The 23,047-nt window shown below is 43.0% G+C and overlaps 1 protein-coding gene across 2 annotated transcripts in view; it reads left to right on the forward strand.

The window, feature by feature from the left end:
* Window positions 1-739: 739 nt before the first annotated feature.
* Window positions 740-23,047, forward strand: part of NME8 (NME/NM23 family member 8) — a 69,300-nt gene continuing 46,992 nt past the window's right edge. For both annotated transcript variants that reach the window (XM_036737399.1, XM_036737400.1), the window contains exons 1-6: window positions 740-897; window positions 5,340-5,379; window positions 5,469-5,526; window positions 5,738-5,847; window positions 15,753-15,824; window positions 20,429-20,545. In XM_036737399.1, coding sequence (XP_036593294.1) covers window positions 5,347-5,379; window positions 5,469-5,526; window positions 5,738-5,847; window positions 15,753-15,824; window positions 20,429-20,545 — 390 coding nt within the window. In that variant the 5' untranslated portion in view covers window positions 740-897; window positions 5,340-5,346. The remainder of the gene's footprint in view (window positions 898-5,339; window positions 5,380-5,468; window positions 5,527-5,737; window positions 5,848-15,752; window positions 15,825-20,428; window positions 20,546-23,047) is intronic.

Genomic DNA, 23,047 nt, shown 5'->3' on the forward strand with positions numbered 1-23,047 from the left:
TGGCACATAACAGGTGCCTAATAAATGTTTATTGACTGACTTAAAGGAAGTCAGGGATTCTATGAGGTGGAGGTTAACCAGGAGAGCATTTGAGGCAAGGGAGGCGGGGTAGGGCAGTCAAGGCCAAGGCAGAGAGTGGAGAGGTGGAGGGTCCTGGGTGAAGACTGGCATCTAGGCCAGTTTAGATGGCCTAGAAAATTCTGGGAGGAGGAAGGAGTTCAAAGACAGGAACGCTAGAATGCTTTACATACCCCCAAATGCTCCGGAGTCGGACACTACTGGAAAACGACTGAACTGCAAAAATCCTCCTCCCTTGGGGTGTAGGGTCCCCAAGTTTACAATGATTTACAAAGAATAAGGAAAAGGCAAGGAAGGTATCCAGGATGGTGGGGTTGCGCGTAGTGCCTTTTGCCCCTTGGCCTGCTTCCTCCAGAACATTCCAGGCTGATAGGGTCTCCAGTGTCTCTGCAGCCCCTGGAGAAGTTGAGCGGAGGCTCTTAATCCTCTTTAGGGCTGGCCAGGGGCCAAGCGAAGGGAGAACTAGCTGAGCAAAGAGCGGAACGCCAGTGCCCTGACCACCCACCCCAGGACAGCGTGGTAGGGGTCGGGGAGAGGAGCTTTGACTGAGTAGAAAGAGCGGCGCGGGCCCCTGACGTCCTGCACCCCAGGCTCAGGGGACGGTGGTTGGTCGCAGCTCGAGGGCGCCGGGGGTTGGACAGAGCCCCGAGCCTTTGGTTCTGTGTCTCCCGAGGGCTCAGCGACTGCGGCAGCAGACAGTGTCCATCCTGCCCCCAGTCGGTCCAAGGGCTTGTCCTACTTCCATCTGTGCGCCCAGCCCTCTCTCCCTTTCTCCATCTTTCCTGTATTCTCTCTACACACTGCTGTGTGTCTCCTCAGGTATTATGAAAGGAACAGAGCAAAGAAAATGCAAAGGATAGGCGGGTGGGGGGGGGGGGGAGGAAAAAGCCGCTTGGTGGGAGTCAATTATTCAGGTCCTTAAGGCCACCCGGATTCTAATACCAGAGAGATCTGAACCCTAAGGTCCTCGGACGTCAGGTCGGTCGGGTGTGCCCAGACGATGATCATCCCCGAATCTAAAAGGCTCAAACATCTCATGGATCTTTCTGATTTCCTGTACCTGGAACTGGAGGATTTCTGTCTGTTCTCCCTATGAGCTGCCTGATTATCTTTGGTCCAGACGGTTCTTAATCCTTCAACAGCCCGCTGACTCTATACACAACACTAGAGTCTGCAAAGAGTTTCTCATTTATTATCTCATCTGAACCTTACAACAGCCCTTTGAGGTATTATTATCCCCATTTTACAGGTGGGGAAGCCAAGGTCCAGAGAGGTTAGGTTACTTGGCCATAGTAGATCAAAGGCAGGACTTCATTCCAAGGCTTCCTTACCCTTCGCCAGCCTTGTCTCCACTACATCTGGCTGCCTCATTCCTACATAAGGAAAGAGTGATAACTGCTTCTTTGGATAGTCTATTCTTGATCCACATTCAAGACCCTCTACAATGCTTAACATTTATTGTATTACTTCACGTGATCTTCAAAATCACTCTGGGAGACAGGTACTGCCGTGTTGGCTATTTTACAATTAAGGAAACCAAGGCACAGATAAGTGTCAGAGGCAGTACTTGAACCTAACACTTCCTGACTCCAAGTACAAATAGTGATCACTAAGTTCTGTGGGAGGGAATACAGACATATGGACTCATTTGCTTTGCTCTCATTAACACAAATGGTATTAAGAAATGCTTATTTCCTGTTTGAAAATGCTAGTTATATAATTTTAGACATGGAGTATACCTGGACTTGTCAGATCTAGGAAATCAGTGAAATGTTCTTGAGGACCTTTGCCATTTTCAAGCTACCGAGAGAGAGAGAGAGAGAGAGAGAGAGAGAGAGAGCGCAGGACTGTTTTGGGCAAACTTAACTAAGGATCAAATGAGATATTATTACAAATGACAGAGAAAATAAGACAAAACTGTTCTCAGGAGGCTGACTGACTGCGTGCTGCCTCACTGCCTCTGGTCCTGGCTAGGTTGGTCTCCTTTACAGAGAGAAAGAGCTCTGCTTCTGATCTCACTTATCAATAAATTCTGTTGTTTTTTTTAAATTGTCCGTGAAGGTTTGAGGGGTTAAGAGACCCATGGATAAACATGGATACACATGGCTGATTCTTTTCTTCACTCATGACTGGTTCCCCAGCCAGGTTATCAGCAGCCTTAAATGCATACAGTTTTTATTGGGGTGGGAGGGGAAAGGTATATGATGGGTGGTTTCTCATAATTAATACTCATTCAGTCACCTTGGGTAACTCTTAGCTGCATCTCAGGGTGGGAAGTCTGTCTATTGAGGTTGCCAAAAGGACACAGGTTCAAATCTTATGTCTATCATTTACTATCTGTTTGACAGCAGGCAACACGCTATCTCATGGGGCCCCAGTTTCCTCATCTGTAATCTGATGGATTAGAAAAGATGACCTTGAGGCCTCTTTCAGCTCTAGATCTATGATTTTATGGTAATAATTAACCTGAGTATGACATTGGAAGCATTGATCACCATCACATAGTAGGGGAGGGGAAACGGGGGGGGGGGGGCTTCTTGCAAAGGAGGAAATCTGTTGAATTTTTTAGCATGAAAATTATGAGCTTTACCGCAGCCACATTTCAAAGTAAATTCAAAGTAAATTGAATACTTTATCATGTAAGCAGATAAGAAGTATTACAATCAATGATTCTTTTTTTAATTTGTAGAACACTTTTTTTTTTGGTTTTCAGATGTGATATATCATTTTTATTGTTTTATAAATAGCATTTTATTTATTTATTTATTTATTTTTTTGCAGGGAGGAAGGCAGAGCAATTGGGGTTAAGTGATTTGCCCAAGGTCACACAGCTAGTGAATGTATCAAGTGTCTGAGGCCAGATTTGAACTCAGGCACTCCTGACTCCAGGGCCGGTGCTCTACTCACTGTGCCACCTAGCTGCCCCTAGCATTTTATTTTTAAAGTAGTTTTCGACATTCCTTTTTTTAAATAAGAATTTGAGTTCCAGATTTTTCTCTCTCCCTCCCCTCCCCCTTCCCCAAGATGGCAAGCAATCTCAATCAATGATTCTTAATATAGACATTTCATCTACTTAGGAAAGAAGTCTCCTTAAATGGAAGTTACATTGGCAGTTTTCATATACTAAAATGGATACCTGGATGCTAAGAAAAACACAAGGGCTTCTTAAAAGTTATATTGGGAGACAGAGAAGGATCTAAAAAAGGATTAGAACTTTGCTTGGGGAAGATGGGATGTTGATTAATAACCAACAAGAGAGAGGAGGTGGAGCTGCCCAATTCCCATTTTGTTTCTGCTTTCTCTACCAAAGAGAATAATTTTTGGATTGGGAGGGACAGAAAATGACTCACAGGGAGTTGGTACCCACGATGAATAAGGAAATAGTCAAACAGACCCAAGCTACCATTAATGGATTTAAACCTCTTGGCCTAGTTCCTGAAAGAACTGGCATCTGTGATGACTGAGCCCCTGTCAATGATATTGGAAAGACATGGAAAATAGGTGAGGTGCTACATAATTAGAGGAGGGTAAATGCTCTGCTTAAAAAGTGAAGAACAGAATCTGCCCACTGTAGACCAGGGAACTGAACTTTGATTCCTAGGAAAATTTAACCCATTAAAAAGATGATTTGGTGAACCATTCCCTGGAAAGGGAAGGAGTGACTCTAAAGAGCCAGGCAGGCTTCCTCAAGAGCAAATGGAGTCAGACTAACCTCATTTCCTTTGTTGACAGTGTCACTAAGCATGTGGATGAGGGCAATTGTTTTTAGTAAAGTATCACATTCTATACTTGGAGAGACAATTGTGACATGTGTATTAGATGATTTGATAATAGATGTATTCAGAACTGGTTAGATGGCTGGATTCAGAGAGCCATTGTGAATGCTTTGGTGTCATGTGGCAGGATGTCTCCAGGAAAGTACCTTAGGGCTCTGGACTTGGTTTATCAAAAATTTGGTAAGAAGCATAAATGGCCTGCTCAGCAAATGGGCAAATGACACATAGCTAGGAGGGTTAGCTAACACATTGGCTAATAGAGTCAGGATCCCCAAGGCTAATACATGGGGCTGAATGTACTAAGGTGGAATTCAATAAAGGTAATGTGAAGGCTTGCCCTTGGGTGCAAAAAATCCAAAGATGGGACAGGTATGTATAGACACAGATGTTCTCAGAAAAGGATCTGGGGGTTTTGGTGGGCTAAAAGCTCAGTGTGGGTCAGCAGCTCAATGTGGTACCAAAAACTTTAATGCCTCCTTGGGCTGTAGTGGGAGGGGCAGAGCTTCCAGGAATAGGGAGTTGAGAAAACCTTTGATTTTGCCTATGCCAGACCTCATTAGGAGTACTAAGGATACTGCTAACCTAGACAATACAACGAGGATAGTAAGGACCATTGGAGTGAATTGGGCATGTTTAACCTGTGTAAAAGAATATCTGGGGCAAGGTCCATAATAGTCATGTCAAGGTATTTAAAAGGCTATCATGAGGAGAGGAATTAGCACTATGCTGTATAATAAGCACCTACTATGTGCCACACACTGTGCTAAGTGCTTTATAAATTTCTCATTTGTGTGGCCCAAAAGAGCAGAATCAGAAGTAAAGGGTAGAAGTTGCAAATGGACCAATTCCTGATGTCAAGGAAAACAAAACAAAACTTTCCTAAGCATCAGAGCCATGCAAAGTGGAATAGCGACCTCTAGGGGGTCTTCTTGGAGGTCTTCAAGCTGATGCTTGATGAACACCAGTAGGGTCTGTTGGTTGTGTTGGTGATTCCTCCTTGTGTGAGTTTGACTGAATTTCCTTCCAATTCTCATATTCTGTGATTCAGGGAATCTAGGGCCATGCAGGGTTCAGTCTGTCCAGCAATAAGGCCGAGCGCTTTCTGAAGGTATAGAGGGGAGAGTGTGCCCCTTGGGTTAGGTGGATGCGTTTGTAACTTCTGTTCTTCCTGGATCTTCTCAGTCAAAAGGAGAAGAGGAAGAGGAAGCAAGGCTTAGCTCTGCTTTCCTTCTACAGGCAGAGATTCACACACCAGTAACAACTTGAATCATGGCATCACTCAAACTTGAACTTGAATCAGAGCAGTCACATTGGCCAAGAAAGAGGCCACCCAGACTAGCCTGAAAAACATGCTTCTGCTGACTGCAGGGCCCTCCTGGGTCAGTTTGGGCTGTGGTGCAACAAGACCTTAGTGTGGACAAACTCAATTCCATTCTTCCCATTTTCTCTTCAGCATGTTTTCTTTTTCTCTTTTCACCCATTCAGCAGGTAAATGGCAAGCAAGAAGAAAGAAGTCCAGTTACAGGTAAGCATCATGAACTGTGAACCATTTGGAGGCTGGGTCAGTTTTTGGCTTAACTACTGGGTAGTTACACAGTCCTTTCTTTGTCACAGACAGTCATCAATAATGAAACTCTTTGGGAAGAAATGCTACAGAACAAAGGCCTAACAGGTAATCCAGGGATGGCTATCACTTTAGTAGGCCAGATTTGGGTCCAGTCATTCTCCTTGACCCCCTGTTCAGGTTCACAGATCCTCAGTCACCCAGTAATGGGATGGTGGCCAGTCAGGAGCACCCCTGCCCTTCAGCCCAGATTTGGAAGGGTACCTCTATAGTTATCACTGAGGTCATCTAATCTTCCCTAAACATGTCTATGTTTTAGTCATTGACGTCTATCAAGCTTGGTGCGGACCTTGCAAAGCAATACAAACTTTGTTCCGGAAACTGAAAAATGAGCTTTCAAATGAGGAGGAGCTTCTGCATTTCGTTGTGGTAAGGACTTATAGCCATAGATCCCAGATGTAAAATTGGAAGGGACCCCCGATGTCTCTAGTGCAGTCCTCCAAATGGCCCTAAGAGCTAATGTGTATTTATTGAAGCCCATTTTCCATGGTGTCTAATATCACTCTTCCTCTTTCTCCTGCCTGATATATGTTTGCCAAAGAGCAACTGCTTTCACTTGGATGAGGTATTCATCTTTTTGAGCATGAACTTCCTCATCTATAAAAGAGGAGTGATTGTATTTGTATTTTCACTGAAGTCCCATCTGGATGCCTCCTCATGGTTTGGAGGTAACCCTTAGTGATGTAAGTGGATTTGATGAATGCCTTCATTCAGAAGAGGAGGCAGAGAAATGTAGAATGATTAATACACAGTTTCACTCTTAAGGGGCAGCTAGATGGCTCAGTGGATAGAGCATGGCCTGGAATCAGAAAGAACTGAGTTCAAATTTGACCTCAGACACTTACTAGCTGTGTGACCTTGGGCAAGTCACTTAACCTCTCTTTGCCTCAATCCATTAGAGAAGGAAATGACAAACCCCTTCAGTATCTCTGCCAAGAAAAACCCAATGAACAGTATTTTTTTTGAAGTTTTAAAAGTTTAAAAATTTATTTGCTCAAAATAATAAACCCATTGCATCTTAACATTTTTTAATGAAAATGTTTTCCAAAGCAAAGAAATAGTGAGAACAGTGGCATTATTTTACATAATTTGACAACTCTCTTTAATGTCTGGCTCAGTAGAAGACAGCTGGATTCTCCTTCTGCATTCAGTCTGTTGTGATATTGCTGTTTTTTAAAATTTTTTATTATTATTTAATATTTTTAGTTTTCAGCATTGATTTCCACAAGATTTTGAATTACAAATTTTATCCCCATTTCTGCCCTTCCCCCACTCCAAGATGGCATATATTCTGATTGTCCCATTCCCCAGTCAGCCTTCCCTTCTGTCACCCCACTCCCCCCGCTCCCCATCCCCTTTTCCCTTACTTTCTTGTAGGGCAAGATAGATTTCTATGTCCCATTGCCTGTATATCTTATTTCCCAGTTGCATGCAAAAACAACTTTTGTTTTTGAACATCTGCTTTTAAAACTTTGAGTTCCAAATTCTTTTCCCTCTTCCCTCCCCACCCACTCTCCCTAAGAAGGCAAGCAATTCAGCATAGGCCACATGTGTATCATAATGCAAAACCCTTCCACAATACTAATGTTGTAAAAGACTAACTATATGTTGATCCCTCCTATCCTGTCCTCCTTTATTCAATTTCCTCCCTTGACCCTGTCCCTTTTCAAAAGTGTTTGCTTTTGATTACCTCCTCCCCCATCTGTCCTCTCTTCTATTATCTCCCCTTTTTTATCCCCTTCCTCCTTCTTTCCTGTGGGGTAAGATACCCAATTGACTGTGTATGTTATTACCTCCTCAAGTCATAGCCAATGAGAGCAAGATTCACTCATTCCCCCTCACCTGCCCTCTCTTCCAATGGAACTGCTTTTTCTTGCCACTTTTATGTGAGATAATTTACCCCATTCTATCTTTCCCTTTCTCCCTCTCTTAATATATTTCTCTCTCATCCTTTAATTTGATTTTTTTTTAGATATCATCCCTTCATATTCAACTCACTCTGTGCCCTCTGTCTATACACACACACACACACACACAAATATATATATATATACACATATATATACATATATATATACACATATATATACATATATATATATGTATATTCCTTTCAGCTACCCTAATACTGAGGTCTCATGAATCATACACATCATCTTTCCATGTAGGAATGTAAACAAAACAGTTCCACTTTAGCAAGTCCCTTATAATTTCTCTTTCTTGTTTATCATTTCATGCTTCTCTTGATTCTTGTGTTTGAAAGTCAAATTTTCTATTCAGCTCTGGTCTTTTCACTGAGAAAGCTTGAAAGTCCTCTATTTTATTGAAAGCCTATATTTTGCCTTGGAGCATTATACTCAGTTTTGCTGGGTAGGTGATTCTTGGTTTTAATCCTAGTTCCTTTGACCTCCAGAATATCATATTCCAAGCCATTTGATCCCTTAGTGCAGAAGCTGCTAGATCTTGTATTATCCTGATTGTGTTTCCACAAAACTCAAATTGTTTCTTTCTGGCTGCTTGCAGTATTTTCTCCTTGATCTGGGAGCTCTGGAATTTGGTGACAATATTCCTAGGAGTTTTCTTTTTGGGATCTTTTTCAGGTGGCGATTGGTGGATTCTTTCAATTTCCATTTTACCCTCTGGCTCTAAAATATCAGGGCAGTTTTCCTTGATAATTTCTTGAAATATGATATCTAGGCTTTTTTTTTTTTTGCTCATGGCTTTCAGGTAGTCCAATAATTTTTAAATTATCTCTCCTGGATCTATTTTCCAGGTCAGTGGTTTTCCCAATGAGATATTTCACATTGTCTTCCATTTTTTCATTCCTTTGGTTCTGTTTTATAATATCTTGATTTCTCATAAAGTCACTAGCTTCCACTTGCTCCAATGTAATTTTTAAGGTGGTATTTTCTTCAGTGGTCTTTTGGACCTCTTTTTCTATTTGGCTAATTCTGCCTTGCAAGGCATTCTTCTCCTCATTGGCTTTTTGGAGCTCTTTTGCCATTTGAGTTAGTCTATTTTTTAAAGTGTTATTTTCTTCAGTATTTTTTTGGGGGGTCTCCTTTAGCAAGTCATTGACTTGTTTTTCATGATTTTCTTGCATCACTCTCCTTTCTCTTCCCAATTTTTCCTCTACTTCTCTTACTTGCTTTTCCAAATTCTATTTGACTTCTTCCATGGCCTGAGACCAATTCATATTTTTCTTGGAGGCTTTTGGTGTAGGCTCTTTGACTTTGTTCACTTCTTTTGACTGTATGTTTTGGTCTTCCTTGTCACCAAAAAAAGATTCCAAAGTCTGAAACTGAATCTGAGTCTGTTTTACCTGCCTATTCATGTTCCCAGCCAACTACTTGACTCTTGAGCTTTTTGTCAGGGTACGACTGCTTGTAGTGTAGACAGTACTTTGTCCCAAGCTTGAGGGGCTGCACTGCTGTTTTCAGAGCTACTTCTACACAGCAAGTTCTGCCACACCAGCACTCCTTCTCCCCCAAGAACCGCCAACCAGGATTGCAGCCCAGATCCAGGCAGGGCAAAGCAGGCTTTGCACTCTTGCTCTAATCTGCCACTTAATTACTTCCACCAGGTGGGCCTGGGGCTGGAAGCAACTGCAGCTGTAGCTCTGGAAGCAGCCTCAGAGCTGCACCACCTCCACCACCCCCGGGGTGGTGGCCAACTGTGAACTCCTTTCACTCTGTCCCAGCAACTTTTCCCTCTAACCTTCTCTGTTTTCTTTGGTGTTTGTGGGTTGAGAAGTCTGGTAACCACCACAGCTAAATGATTCAGGGCCCTACGGCCTTTTCTGCCCAGCTCCCAGTCTGGTTGGTCTTGGCACAGCCCACGCTGGGCTCTGCTCCGCTCCGCTCCCAGCTCCAGGTGACAGACCCTTCCCAGTGACCATCCAGGCTGTCCTGGGCTGCAGCCCTGCTTCCCTCTGCTATTTTGTGGGTTCTACAGCTTTAGAATTTGTTCAGAGCCATTTTAATAGGTGTTTGGAGGGACCTGGGGGAGAGCTTTAAGCAAGTCCCTGCTTTCCAGCCACCATCTTGGCTCTCCCCTCCTCCCCCACAGTGAACAGGATTGATGTGATATGGTTCATGGGGTCATGAAGAGTAGGACATGACTGAACAGCAATAATCACCCTTAGACCCAGGCAAAGCAAAAAGTGGGGGCCTGTCCTGGTTCCCATACCTTAAGGGACACTGAACTTCAGAGGACCCCACTCATTGTAGGCAATATATATATAATTATGTGGGAGCTTTAGGCCAGGCTGGACTGAATTTATTTTCATTCTCTACCCCTAGCATCATGAAGATATAGATGTTATTTTTATGCCCCATTTACCAGTGAGGAGACTGAGGATCACAAAGATTAAGTGGTTTGCCCAGGGGCACAAAACCTTTAAGTGTCTGAAGCAGAATTCAATCTTGGGTCTTTCTGACTCCAAGTTCAATAGGTTCTCTCCACTGTGCCATCTAGACAGGGCATCTCAATCACATTCTTGGAAACCTCTGAAATGGTAAATATGGGTTCAGAAACACACTCTTTTATTCTTTCTCTCTCTCTCTCTCTCCCCCTCCCTCCCTCTGTGTGTGTGTGTGTGTGTATGTGTGTGTGTGTGTGTGTGTGTGTGTGTGTGTGTGTGTGTGTTACTATAGGCAGTGGTATCATTTACAAGGAGGCAGATCTCAGCTCCATGTAAAGAGAAGTTGGGGGTGAACAGCTTGGCTTTGGGCACCTTGGCCTCTGACCCAGGTGAGCTGGGGCCCATGGACAATTTCCTTAAACTCTCAGTGCCCTGTGCCAATGTTCTCCAAACTCTTTTGACAGATCATCCCCTCAGTAAAAAAATTATATTTAATTATAAATTATTGCATGTACTCCTGTGCTAATATGTTATATTATAGAAAACAGACATTAAAGAGGAGATATGGGTGAAATACACAATTTAAAATATGTTAGTTATTAATTGTACAAACCCCTTTTTGTTCTAGCTAAAATATTAACATTTTTCTATTGAAATAGCGTGACTAGACATGTTTTATTGTTTGACAAGAAAAACCTTGTTTCTATCCTGACAGGGCAAACTTACAGCTTGTGTGTGTGTGTGTGTGTGTGTGTGTGTGTGTGGAGTTACCTCATTTCATGCTTGATTCAACCTTGTACGTTGTTGCTGTAACATTTTGTTCGCATGACTCATTTGATATAGCCAGCCAGGACTAGGTGCTCTTCTCCAGAGTCTCTCAGCTGTCTCTTGCCTCTGTGGATTTGTGTGGTCTGTCCCCCAAGCCTAGAATGAGCTCCCTCTTCATCTTGAGCCTGGCCATTTGGGGACCCCCCTCTCCTGACCCTCTTAGCCCTCAGTTCTTTCCCAGCTACATTTTCTTTGAGCTCTTTCTCTTCTAACTTTGCCCCTGTGACCCCCCCTTCATCATAGTGTGCATCACAACTTGTTCACTCCATGAGGGCCGGACCACAACGTCAATGTCTAATCAAAAAGTATGATTCAGCACCTGTCCTGTCAGGTGCTGTGCTAGGGTCTGGGGATGTATACAAGAATGAGACAGTCCCCATCTGCAGGGAACATATATTTTGCTAAGGGAAGCAACATTTTCACAGATGAGTAAATATATAGATTACATACAAGATAAAGACAGTGATTTGGAATGGGGTTAACATCCAGGGGAATCAGGGATGGCCTCTTGAAGGAAGGGGCATTTAAGCTGACATGCACAAGGGCCAGACAGCTTAGCCCTAGCAAAGACTTACAGAAAGGAGATGGGACATTATGGGTCACATGGACATTGAAGAATGTTAACTTTAATGTTAGTAGCATCCTTTCTGTGTTCTGTGCAGTAAATGGCTTTTGATGTACTGTATTTACTTCTTAGAAATTTCTAATATATCCTGTATCAGCTGCTTAAAAATTCTGGAGGCTTTACCTAAATTTTTAATGGTTCACAAAATGCTCCACTATTCCTTTAAATTTATTATTTTTTAAAAAATATAATAGTCATTCATGTTATGACTGCAAAATACTTAAATAAAAAAAATTCTCCTTCTTTTCCAAGAAGCAGATTGATGGCAGGTCTCCATCAAAGTGTTCATATGACCCAGCTAATCGTTTTGCACACAAAGAGTGTTTTCTGTTATGTGATGCTGAGTTAGAGACTGGATTGTTTGTGTATAGACTGGAATATTTTATCCCTACTTTTCATATTTGTGTTTATTTAAGTTGGCATAAATTCTCCTCCCTCCAGGTATAGAATAATTTTTAACATGAAAATATTGTCAAAAGTTTCCATCAACAATTGAAACATAAATTCCACTTAATTTCATTTTCTCAAATTATAATTTTCTTACATTTGTATGTTTAAAAAATTTTAATTTCAAGAAAGATACAGTTATTGTGTCTGAGGTTTCTAAAAAGCAGGGCACTATGAAATGTAGATGGTATTGAATTTTCTGGTTTATTTGTATTGTCAGCATAACAAACAATAAAAAACCCAACAATTTAAACATCGGGGAAAAATGCAACAAAAATTTTCTTTAAAATTCTCTATTTCATGAAAATGAACATCTTCGTTAGGGCCTTCTATGAAGGGTCTTTTTCATGCAAAATGCACCCAAATAGAATTCTGTTTTATAATAAAATGTTTATTCACTATGCTTTATTCTTTGACATACACTATTACTAAAACAACCATACTTTCAATCTTTCTTGGTATGTGTAAGTGTTAGCTGGCTCTTTAATATACTCTAACTTCTGAGTCTCGGTGTTGGAAAACACTTTCTGAAAATGAAGCTATGGATATCTGGGGCATGTTGAAGGCCTGTGGACAGGAGTGAGGTGAAGCTTCATGGTATAGACCATTTCCCTGGAATATCCGAAGAGGAGTATTGGGAATAGCCTGGAAGATAGGGGTGTGTGTGTGTGTGTGTGTGTGTGTGTGTGCGCGCGTGCAGGGGGGACATATTCTTTAGTCTTTGGTGGTCATGAATTATCTCAGACAGTGGTTTGTGGTCTACAACAGTCATCCAGATTTAGATAATCATTTCTGCTTTGTCCAGTTCATTGTTTTGAATCATAACACTTATGAAAAGATGAATATTGTAAGCTAATTATTCTAAATCTTCATTAATAAATCAGCATGCCTCTCATGGACCTGTGGATTTCATACCACATTTTAAAAATCATATTGTTTGTATAAACAAGGCCCTTTGTAACTAGACTGGACTTTGTTTTCTTTGAATGACTCAGCTTACCTCATTGAGCTTCCCTGGACACTGGGGCTTGCTCTTCCGGGGCAGGAAGCCCAGCGACCATGCCAGGAATCAGAGAACTTCCCATGTGATGAGTCATGGGGCTGGCTGAGGGGAGGTGTGTTAACCTGGTCTATGCTGGGGGAGGGGCCAAGTCAAGAACCAATTGGCCCTGGTCATTCAGGCGGTGCTTGATGATGTCAAAAACTCTATAAGAGGGGAGAGGACAGCTTGAAAATCTCCTTTTCCTTTTCCGGTTGGAGCCAGAGACGCCTACCACAAACCAGCTTCCCCATTTTGATATTTTCATCAAAAGCTTCCAGGCCCAATAAGTCCGCCTCACAAGGGTAACCAGGAGGCCACAAAGAAGCGAGATGGTATAAGGCAAAATTGTATACATGCTTGCCCTCTACGGTAAGAAGATTACCCACTGGCCTCCAGTCAGCTCTGCTACCGGCAGCTCAGCTTCGGCTGTAGGCGTCTCTGGCTCCAACCGGAAAAGGAAAGGAGGATCTTCAAGCTGTCCTCTCCCCTCTTATAGAGTTTTTGACATCATCAAGCACCGCCTGAATGACCAGGGCCAATTGGTTCTTGACTTGGCCCCTCCCCCTAGCATAGACCAGGTTAACACACCTCCCCTCAGCCAGCCCCATGACTCATCACACAGGAAGTTCTCTGATTCCTGGCATGGTCGCTGGGCTTCCTGCCCCGGAAGAGCAAGCCCCAGTGTCCAGGGAAGCTCAATGAGGTAAGCTGAGTCATTCAAAGAAAACAAAGTCCATTCTGGTTACACCCTTGCAAAAAACATTTACTGGGGTCTGCACAACCTAGGGTGGCCCTGCTGATGCATATCCATGAGTGCATCCAGTAAGTCAAAAGAAATTCTGCCATGACTGTCATTCAGAGAAAGGCTTGTCTTGGCTGCCCAGCACAGTGAGCTAAAGCAAAGGACTCCGGGAATTGTGGTCTTTTCTCAGCCTAGAAAGAGAGAGAACCATGAGGTCAGCAAGAGTGTGAGCTATGCCATCTGGGGAGAATTTGCATATGTAAACTCATTTCCTCCAGGTTAGATCAAGTTTGGCAAATCAGCCCATGGCAGTGAGTGTGTGCATGTCTTTTGTATCTTACCTGCGTGATTAGATGCATTCATTTGTTTGTATGTTGTCCAAGAAGTCCTATAATCAACTCCACTCAGCATGAGGCTTGGTTTTTGTTCCAACTCTCGAATTCTTGGGTTCTCAAAAAATAATGCCCACAGAGCTTCAGCTATGCTGAACCCTACTATGAGGGCAGGGAAAGAGATGCATCAAGTGTATGTTCCCCAAGGACCAGCCTGGTTAGATCTGGGGAGGCTTCTTATGACCAACACTCTTCAACACCATTTACTTTTGCTGCATATTAAGTCTGGAGATGGTGTGGAGGGGATTGTTGATACATTCTCTCTCTCTCTCTCTCTCTCTCTCTCTCTCTCTCTCTTTCTTTCTCTCTCTCTCTGTCTCTCCCCTCTCTTTCTTTCTCTCTCTCTCTGTCTCTCCCCTCTCTTTCTTTCTCTCTCTCTGTCTCGCTGTCTCTCTCTCTCTCTCTCCCTGGCTCTCTCTCTCCCTGGCTCTCTCTCTCTCTCTCTCTCTCTCTCTCCCTCCCTCTTTCTCTCTCTCTCCTCTCTTTCTTTCTCTCTCTCTCTGTCTCTCCCCTCTCTTTCCTTCTCTCTCTCTGTCTCGCTGTCTTTCTCTCCCTCTGGCTCTCTCTCCCTGGCTCGCTCTCTCTCTGCCTGGCTCTCTCTCTCTCCCTCTCTCTCTCTCTCTCTCTCTCTCTCTCTCTCCCTCTCCCTCTCCCTCTCTCTCTCCCTCCCTCCCTCCCTCCTAATCTCTCTCTCTCTCTCTCTCTCTCTCTCCCCCTCCCTCACCCTCTCTCTCTCCACCCCTCCCTCCCTCCTAATCTCTCTCTCTCTCTCTCTCTCTCTCTCTCTCTCTCTCTCTCTCTCTCTCTCTCCTAAGTGACCAACTAGAAAGACTGATAACACCCACCTCACTTTATCCACTGAACACCTGCTACCTGCAAAGGAAAAAGCAGCATGGCATGACCAGAGTGGCTTTGGAATCAAGAACGGTTGGGGTCAAGTCCTCCCTATAACATTTACTAGCCGTATGGAAAAGGACTAGTCACCCCTCAGCGCCCCAGGCAACTCTCTGAGGTTGTAAGTTACAGATAAGGTGTTGACCCTCTTTGGAGGAGGGAATTTCTACCTCAGGATTTACCCCTCATCAATGAAATGAAAGATCGGAGACTTGAAGAGCTGGAGCTGGAAGCAATCCTAGAGACCAACCACGCAGCTATTGATACCTATATATCTGTAACTTGGATTCTGATCTCAGCCTACATGAAAGTCAAGCCAAGGACACACACACACACACACACACACACACACACACGCCTACGCCAAACTATATACGTTCACTTTTATTTAGACAGCCAATCTTTAGCTCCCTCTGTCTCTATGGGAGTAAATTCATATAATTATTTCCTTAAGGAAATTAATTCTTCTAAGGAAATATATGTATATACATATCTCATTGCTATCTATGTATCTATCTATAATAATATGTAATATATACACAGCCACATAAGTAATTATATATAACAGGCCGCTCCAACACAAAAACACAGATGCTAGGCTGTCCAAATAAACACGTTTCTATGTCTGTGAATCTACACACGTTTCCCTGTATGTACGGCCCTTCGTGCTTTACAGAGCGGTGTAGCTGTGCCGCATGTGTCTGTGTTTCTCTACATGCGTGTGACCCAGTCCGTGTCTTCTACCAGGTGACCCTGTCAGGCACATGCTCTTATTGTCCTCATTTTGCATCTGAGGAAACTGAGGCTCGGAGCCGCTGATTGACGTCCTCAGCATTGAGCGCTCTCTCCGCTGTTCTAAATGAATACAGAAGCCAATTTTATGTAGTTTTGACCCTGACGTGCACACGCTGGCCTGTATAAAATGCTTGCTTTGGTTTCAGGCAGAAGCAGACAGCCTGGCGACCCTGCAGCCGTTCAGAGATAAATGTGAGCCCGTTTTCCTCTTCAGCCTTGTAAGTATCACCCTCGTGCGCGCTGTTGTATCGTCTAGTTCAAACTCCCGGGAGAAATTGGAAACGCAGCCCGAAAGACGATGGCTGAACTCATTGGTAACGAGGACTGTCCGTGTTCTACCCAGCACAATATCCACTAGTCTGTAAGCTCCTTGAGGCCAGAGAACACGTGTGCCTTTGCCCAACATGCAGCGCCCCACCAGTAGTTAGGGGCTCAATACACATTCCATAGAATCCTGAAAGCCTACAAATTGGGGGGAATCACACGGACCAAGCAGTTGAATGAAAATCCCTTCTAAAACATCGCTAGCAAGTAGCCATCCAACTGTCTTTCATGCTTGATGCCTTGCCATGTTGGTGAACACCGCACCACTGTGGTCATCCGTTGCACTTTTGGAAACCTTTTACTTGTTAGGAACTCCCTTCATGTTAAGTTGGCATCAGTTTCCCTGTAATTTCTATGATGTTGGACATCTCAGTGAGGTCAGTTGTCATATGACTGACTTGTCTAGAGCTCAGGGTAAATTATTGTCATTTGCAGAGGGAAAGTGTGGACAGCTCTGATATAGCCAGATTATAGAAGCCCTCAAAAGTACACAAAGGACTATAAACCTGAGAAAGGAACAATGTCATAATGTTTCCACAATACTTCATTAAAGAAAATCACTATTGAAAACTTGTTTTCATATCACCTGCACTGCTGAATCCATCCCTTGCCCCTCTACTACCCGGTGAGCCATCCCATATAGCTAAGAATAAAAAAGGGGAGGGGAAGCAGTTCAGCAAAACTTACCAACAGATCACTGAGTTTGACGGTACATGCAGAGCTTCCAACCTGCAGCCCCCAGCTTTCCCTGCTCCACCAATGCACAGAAGAGAATGAGGCATGTATTTTTCATCTCTCCTTTGGGGCCAAGATTTTCCATCGAGGTCCAGAATGCTTCATATTTGGTTTGAAATCTTAGGAGGTCAGTGTTCAATGTCAGCAAACCAGATGTGCTTGCTCTGGGCCAGGCACTGGGCTGGATGCTGGGGATGCAAATACACAGAATGAAACATTCCCTGCTCATGGCAAATGGGGGAGACCATTAGTACACATACAAATACATATAACATTGATATAAAATGAATAAATGGAAGTAAATACAAACTAGTTAAATATGAAGTAGTTTGAAAGGGAAGGGATGTGGGTTGGATCAAGAAAGGCTTCATGTAGAGCTGGTGCTTAAATTCAATCTTAAAGGAAGAGAGATTCTGTGAGTTTGAATGAACAAAAAAGCATTTAGGAAGCACTGACTCTGTGCCGGGCACTGTGGTAAGTGCTGGGTATAGAAATATAAACAAGCAGGCCAGGCCCTGCCCTCAAACAGCTTCCATTCTAAGGGGGGGGGAGGCAAGACATAAAGAAGAAATAGGAAGGGGGCAGCCAGAGCTCAGGGGCTGTGGTTGGGAATGGCCAGGAAGTGGTGTGTTTAGCCTGGTTCTGGGGAGTAAAATGCAAAGTCTCATCTTTCAAAGTCCCAGGGACAGAGTCTGTTTCGGCAGCAGAAGGATGAGAAAGATGGTCAGAATATATGTGACATGGTTTGGAAATGGTGGGGAAGGTTCTAGGAGCCAGAGGGGAGGAGGGAATGCATTCGAGGCATGGAGATGGCCAAGGCATTCAGGTGGAGGATGGAGTGCTGTTTGAGGGAGAAAGTGCCTGTGGATGGATTACAGAAGGTGGGAAGGGAAGTCATGTATAATGAGCCTGGAAAGCTAGGTCAGGGTCAGGCTAAAAGCAAAAGAGACTTGTTATTTTTATCCTGGAGTTTATTGAGTAAGGGAGTGACACGATCAGATGCGCACTCAGGAAAAGTCACTTTGGCTGCTGTGTGGAGGATGGATTGGGACCAAGGGGCTTAAGGCAGGGAGACCAATTCAAAAGCTTTTGCAATGGTTTAGATGAGAGGGCATGAGAATGAGATATGGCCATATATGAGGACAGCCATGGTAGGATAAGAGAGATGGGAGTAGAAATGGCAAGATTTGGAGAGTGACTGGATCTGTGGGGTGAGTTGGGAACCTGGGAGACTGTAAGGATGGTGGTACTTTCAGTAGGAATAGGAGAATCTGGAATACTAGAAGGTTTGATGGGAGGGAGTAACTAGTCGTGTTTTGGACACGTTGAGTTTGTGACGACTTTGGAACATCTAGTTTAAATATCCAATAGGCAGCTGCTATTGTGCGATTGCAGCTTAGAGGACAAATTGAGGATGGATATGTAGATTTTTAAGTAATCTGGATAGGGATGATAATTAAAAACATGGGAGCCAATGATGTAAGAGAGAGAGAGAGAGAGAGGAGGAGGAGGATCTAGGACAGAGTCTTGGACAACACTCCCAATTCTAAGGTGTGATATCAAGAACAAGCCTGCCAAGAACACTGAAAAGCTGTGATCAATCAGATAAACTCTGTAGGCTCATCATCCATTCCTGAAAACTCAGAGAAGGTGTCACAGTCAGAAATGAGGCCGAGAGAGTCGAGAACCATCAAGCTTGGCAATAAAGAGGTGGTTGTTAACCACAGGGAGAGAAGTTTCAGTTCAGAGAATAGAAGCCAGAGGATCAAGAGGGAGTGAGAAGAGAGGAAGTGGTGGCAGTTTATGTTGAAGGCCTTTCCTAGGAGTTTGGCTGAGAAAGGGAGAGATATGGCATGATTGCCTTAAGGCATGGTAGGATCTAGTGAAGGGTTTTTGTTTCATTTGTTTTTAAGGGTAGTGAAGACCTGGCCCCATCTGAAGGTAGAAGACAAGGAGTCAGTAAAGAGGGAGTATTTGAAGATTGGGGGAGGGGGTGGCAGTAGGGAGAGGGATTTGTTAGAGAACATGAGATGGAATAGGAATCAAAGGCACATATTGGCCTCAGTGGGAAGTAGGGAGACCTTATTGTTAGAGACTGGGTAAAGGAAGAGAGAATCAGTTTAAGGAGTTTTTGGATGAAGAGAAGGTGAGAAGAAAAGGGCATCTCATGGAGAATAATCTTATTTTCTCAGGAAAATTGGAGATATTTCCTGATGAAATAGTGTTTCTGGGGACATCTAGGCCAGAGAGAATGCACCAACTTAGCCAGATAGTAGAGTCCACATCCCTAACCCTAGTCTGGTACTACCTGAAGTTCTGAGACTTTGTTCCATTCTTCCAAACTTCCCCATTTCAGTTGAGGGCAGGAACCTGGATTTACAATCTCAGATTCATGCTTGACTCTTTCCTTTGTGTCCCCTTCATCCCCTACTGAGATGGTTAAAAAAAGTTAAGAAATTCCAGGATATTAGGATTTGGATTTTAGCAACCAATACATAAACATAGTAAAGTTAATTCATATAGTGAAGACAACTGTTGGAACCCATCACTTTTTTCTTATGCAGCGCTGGCTTGATGTTGCAAAGGACACTGTGAATGCCAGTTGGCCAGGCAGAAATCCCCCTAGCATTCCTCTTACATGACCCCTGAGGAGTTTGCCCTGTCTGCAGGTCCAGTCTGTTGGGGCTGAACTTTAACAAATTCCTAGTACACTGTGGGAAAGGAGGCTGAGAACACCCAAAAGTGGGGGAGACAAGCCACATAAAGCAAGAGGCAGGGGGAGCAGCCGCCATGAGTTTGATAGTCTTGGTCTACACTGCTCCCACCTACCACTCACACTGAATTTGGTCCTGCTCTCCCTCAGAGGCATTCTGGACCACCGACTACAAGGTCTTGCCTGAACTTGACTTGTAGTACACACATGGAGTGTATCCTTTCCTCAATTTAACTTCTCAGTGCTTTTTTCTTTGAAAGCTCAATTTAGGTACCACCTTCAAGACTCAATTTAGATTCCATCTCCTTTGTGAAGCTTTTTCTATTTTCTTCCCGTGGATCCCCCTCACCCTGACCTGGGTCATCAGTCCTCAGTGTAATCTCAGATTATAACCTCCTGTTTAATTATCTGTGTACTCGGTATAATTCTTTATTCCCTCCCAATAGATACAAACTCCTTAGTGGTGGGGATGATTTTGTTTTTGACATTCTATTTCTAGCACCTGGCTCTGTGTCTTGCACATAGTTAGCATTTTATTGATAACTTTTTAAATTGGAGTGAAGATTCTTCCAGTATTCCAAATGAGACTAAAAGTCCAGAAAGGCATTTCCACCACGTGTACGGTGAGATAAAGGAGGAAAGCCTTCATGGCATTGAGGGTCTGTTTCATGAAGTATTGACAGTTAGATCGGTTTTGTCAAAATAGATTTCATTAATATCTTTCGGTTTTATAGCACAGTTAGTTTTGAAAATGTTCTCTTCTTCTGATCTTTAAACTGAATGCTTTCTTGTTAACAATGAGAGACATTTAAGGAAAAAAAAAACAGCTCACACAGTGATGAGATCTGTGAACATTTTGCTATAGTGATTTCCTATGTCTCTGCTGAGAGGAGTGGGTTATGTTTTATTAGTGATCATAATCTAATAGCTTACTTTACAAAAACAAATTGTAATAGCGAAAAAAGATTTTGATAAAAGAGAATTACAATTGAAAAACTGGCCATGAAATTACACTGAGAATAGGATTTTCTTTTTCCTCTTGTCTTTCAGAATGGCAGAATTATATCAATGGTCAAAGGAGCAAATGCACCATTGTTAAATGCTAAAGTGACTCGACTAATAGAAGATGAAAAGAAAATTTTAGCAGGAGAAATGATCCGCCCAGTGGTAATTTATAGAAACAACTTGCTTTCTACTTGTGACATTTTGAGACTATGAGATATTGAGATGCCAATGTGAACATGCTCTACTAATGTGGTCCATCACTCAACAATCACTTAATAGGCGCCTTTTGTGTGCCAGGCACTGAGGATACATATACAAGAATTAAACAGTACCTGCCCATAAAGGGTTTACATTCTAACAGGGGAGACAATATGCCCATTTGTAGGTATAAACAAGACATGTAAAAAACAGACCCAAGGTAACCTCGACGGGGAAGATGCTTCCAACTGAGGGACTCAGGAAACAAAGATGATACCCCCTGCACTCCTCATTCTGTGCCATCCTTGTCCATGTTTCCCATATGTCCTCCTTAAAGGACTGCTCCAATGCCATGGAAATCTTATCTTGCTTTTCTAATAGAGAATGGGAGCACAAGAACGCATAACTCTGCCTAAGGATGTTTGCTCTGAAGTACTCTGAACTGTTCCTGGGGCAAGTGATGTGCCTTCAGTGGTGGCAGGTGGGATATGGAGACCATCTTGGGGAAGGAAGAAGCAGAGTCATGTAGGGGACAAGCTCACTCCATCTGGCAGCTTCCTAGTTTAACTAATGATTGTCGCTGACTAGGTCCCACGTTCTGTTGTTGAAGAAGCATAAGTACTGTTGGTACCCCCCTAATTTGTCAGCTGAGGACAAACCTCTGGTCACTCTACCCAAGCTACAGCTATGATGGCTGCCCACCTCTCATTCTGGACATAGGCCTTCTCCCCAAGTCTTTCCCATAGCTTCTTTTTTTGTCCACAGTTCGTGATTAGTAGCATTTACCTATCATTTTGTCTGCAGTTGAACAAAACCATTGAGTCAATGAGTAAGTAATTTGTTACTTGAAGTGAGGGGGAGACTACTTGGCCAAAGGAATAATAAGTATCTTTCTTTGGGGGAAGTTTTTCGAAGTTGCATTTGATTATATTCACAGTAGAAAAAGCCAAAAGCCAGGATTATAGATTGACAGTATTGATCATGCTCATGAAATGCCAACAGTTTGACATTACTTATCATGAAATCCACTAAGCCCCTTTGCTCTTTGTAGTCAATGAAAGCATCTTTGAACCACAGTGCTTGGTGCCATAAAAGGCCAGAGGTGCCTCCATGCCCAAGGCACTGTGTGGAAAGTAGACCACGGAAATTTGACATTCAGATATTACCTCTGCCACTTCCTAGCTGTGTGACCTTGGGTAAGGTCGCTTTTTAAATCTTCTGGGCCTCAGTTTACTCCTCTGAAAGAATGGAGGGCTAATACTACAGTCTTTTCCAACTTTATGTCTATCTCTGATCATATAACATTAGTTTTATTAGATAACCTCAATCCATTCCTAGGACTTTTTGAGAAAAAAATCTATTTGGATGATAGTTTTATCTAGTCAATTATGGATCAAAAAGTGATTTATTTAAAAACCACATGGCCTTAACATCAATTTATTCTCTATTTAAGAGATAGAGCACATTTCTAAAGAATTAAAATTGAACATCATAAGAGGGGGATGGAGAGGGAAAGGGAATATTGGGCACAAGCAAGCTCCAGTTACAAACAAGGAACTGGGCAGGAGAAGGTTGTCGTGGAGACCATGAGAGAAATATGTCATTGGAAAACAAGCTGGATCATTTGTGAAGCAAGAGTGAGGCATGATTGATGGTTGGCTCATGGACTCCATCAGTGCCCATGACATATTGAGAGAACTAGAGGAAGGTCTCTGCTAGTGTGTGGACTCTTTATGATTGATATCTGGGAGTTCATAGTACTTATACCTCTGCCTCCTAGGAGGTCTTTCACATTTTCCTCAGCTATTGGTGTCTAAGGTTACCTTATATCTAGTCTGTAAATATTTGTATATACCTATTTATGTGGTTTGAATGTAAGGTCCTTGAGAGCAGGAATTGCTTTTACTTTTCTTTGTGTATCCCTAGTACTTAGTATAGAGCCTGGCTCAGAGTAAACACTTAATAAGTGTCTTGATTGACTGATTGAAGGTTATACAGACATGGATGGAGGATAATCTGCATTTTGGGAGCACATGCCCGTATAGATGGGATCACAGACCCATTTGAATATTGAAATATAAAGGGCTGTCACAGAGTGGCTTGAAATGATGTTTTTCTGATCATGAGTTGAATAATTTTTTGATAATTTGTATTTTTTCTTTTGTCCAGATTATTTGTTTACTTATTATATGGGGCTGGGGTGGGGTAAGATAGACTGTACATTTACAAATTTGGGCCAGTTCTTTGTGGGTTTGGATGTCAGATTTATATTAGTTTACACAGTAACACCAAAGTCTTCCCCCAGTACCACAAGGGAAGCAGGATTTTCAAAGACTCTGCCCAAACAGCACCAATTCAGGCAGGTTCTCCCAAGCTGGAAACACTTTGAGAAAAGCCCCGGTGAAGGACTGTGGCTGTGCTCCAAGGGCTTGGATATCTGGGTTCCAAGAACCTTATCACCAGTAA

The sequence above is a fragment of the Trichosurus vulpecula genome, chromosome 9, assembly GCF_011100635.1.
Source record: "Trichosurus vulpecula isolate mTriVul1 chromosome 9, mTriVul1.pri, whole genome shotgun sequence".
Lineage (NCBI taxonomy): Eukaryota > Metazoa > Chordata > Mammalia > Diprotodontia > Phalangeridae > Trichosurus > Trichosurus vulpecula.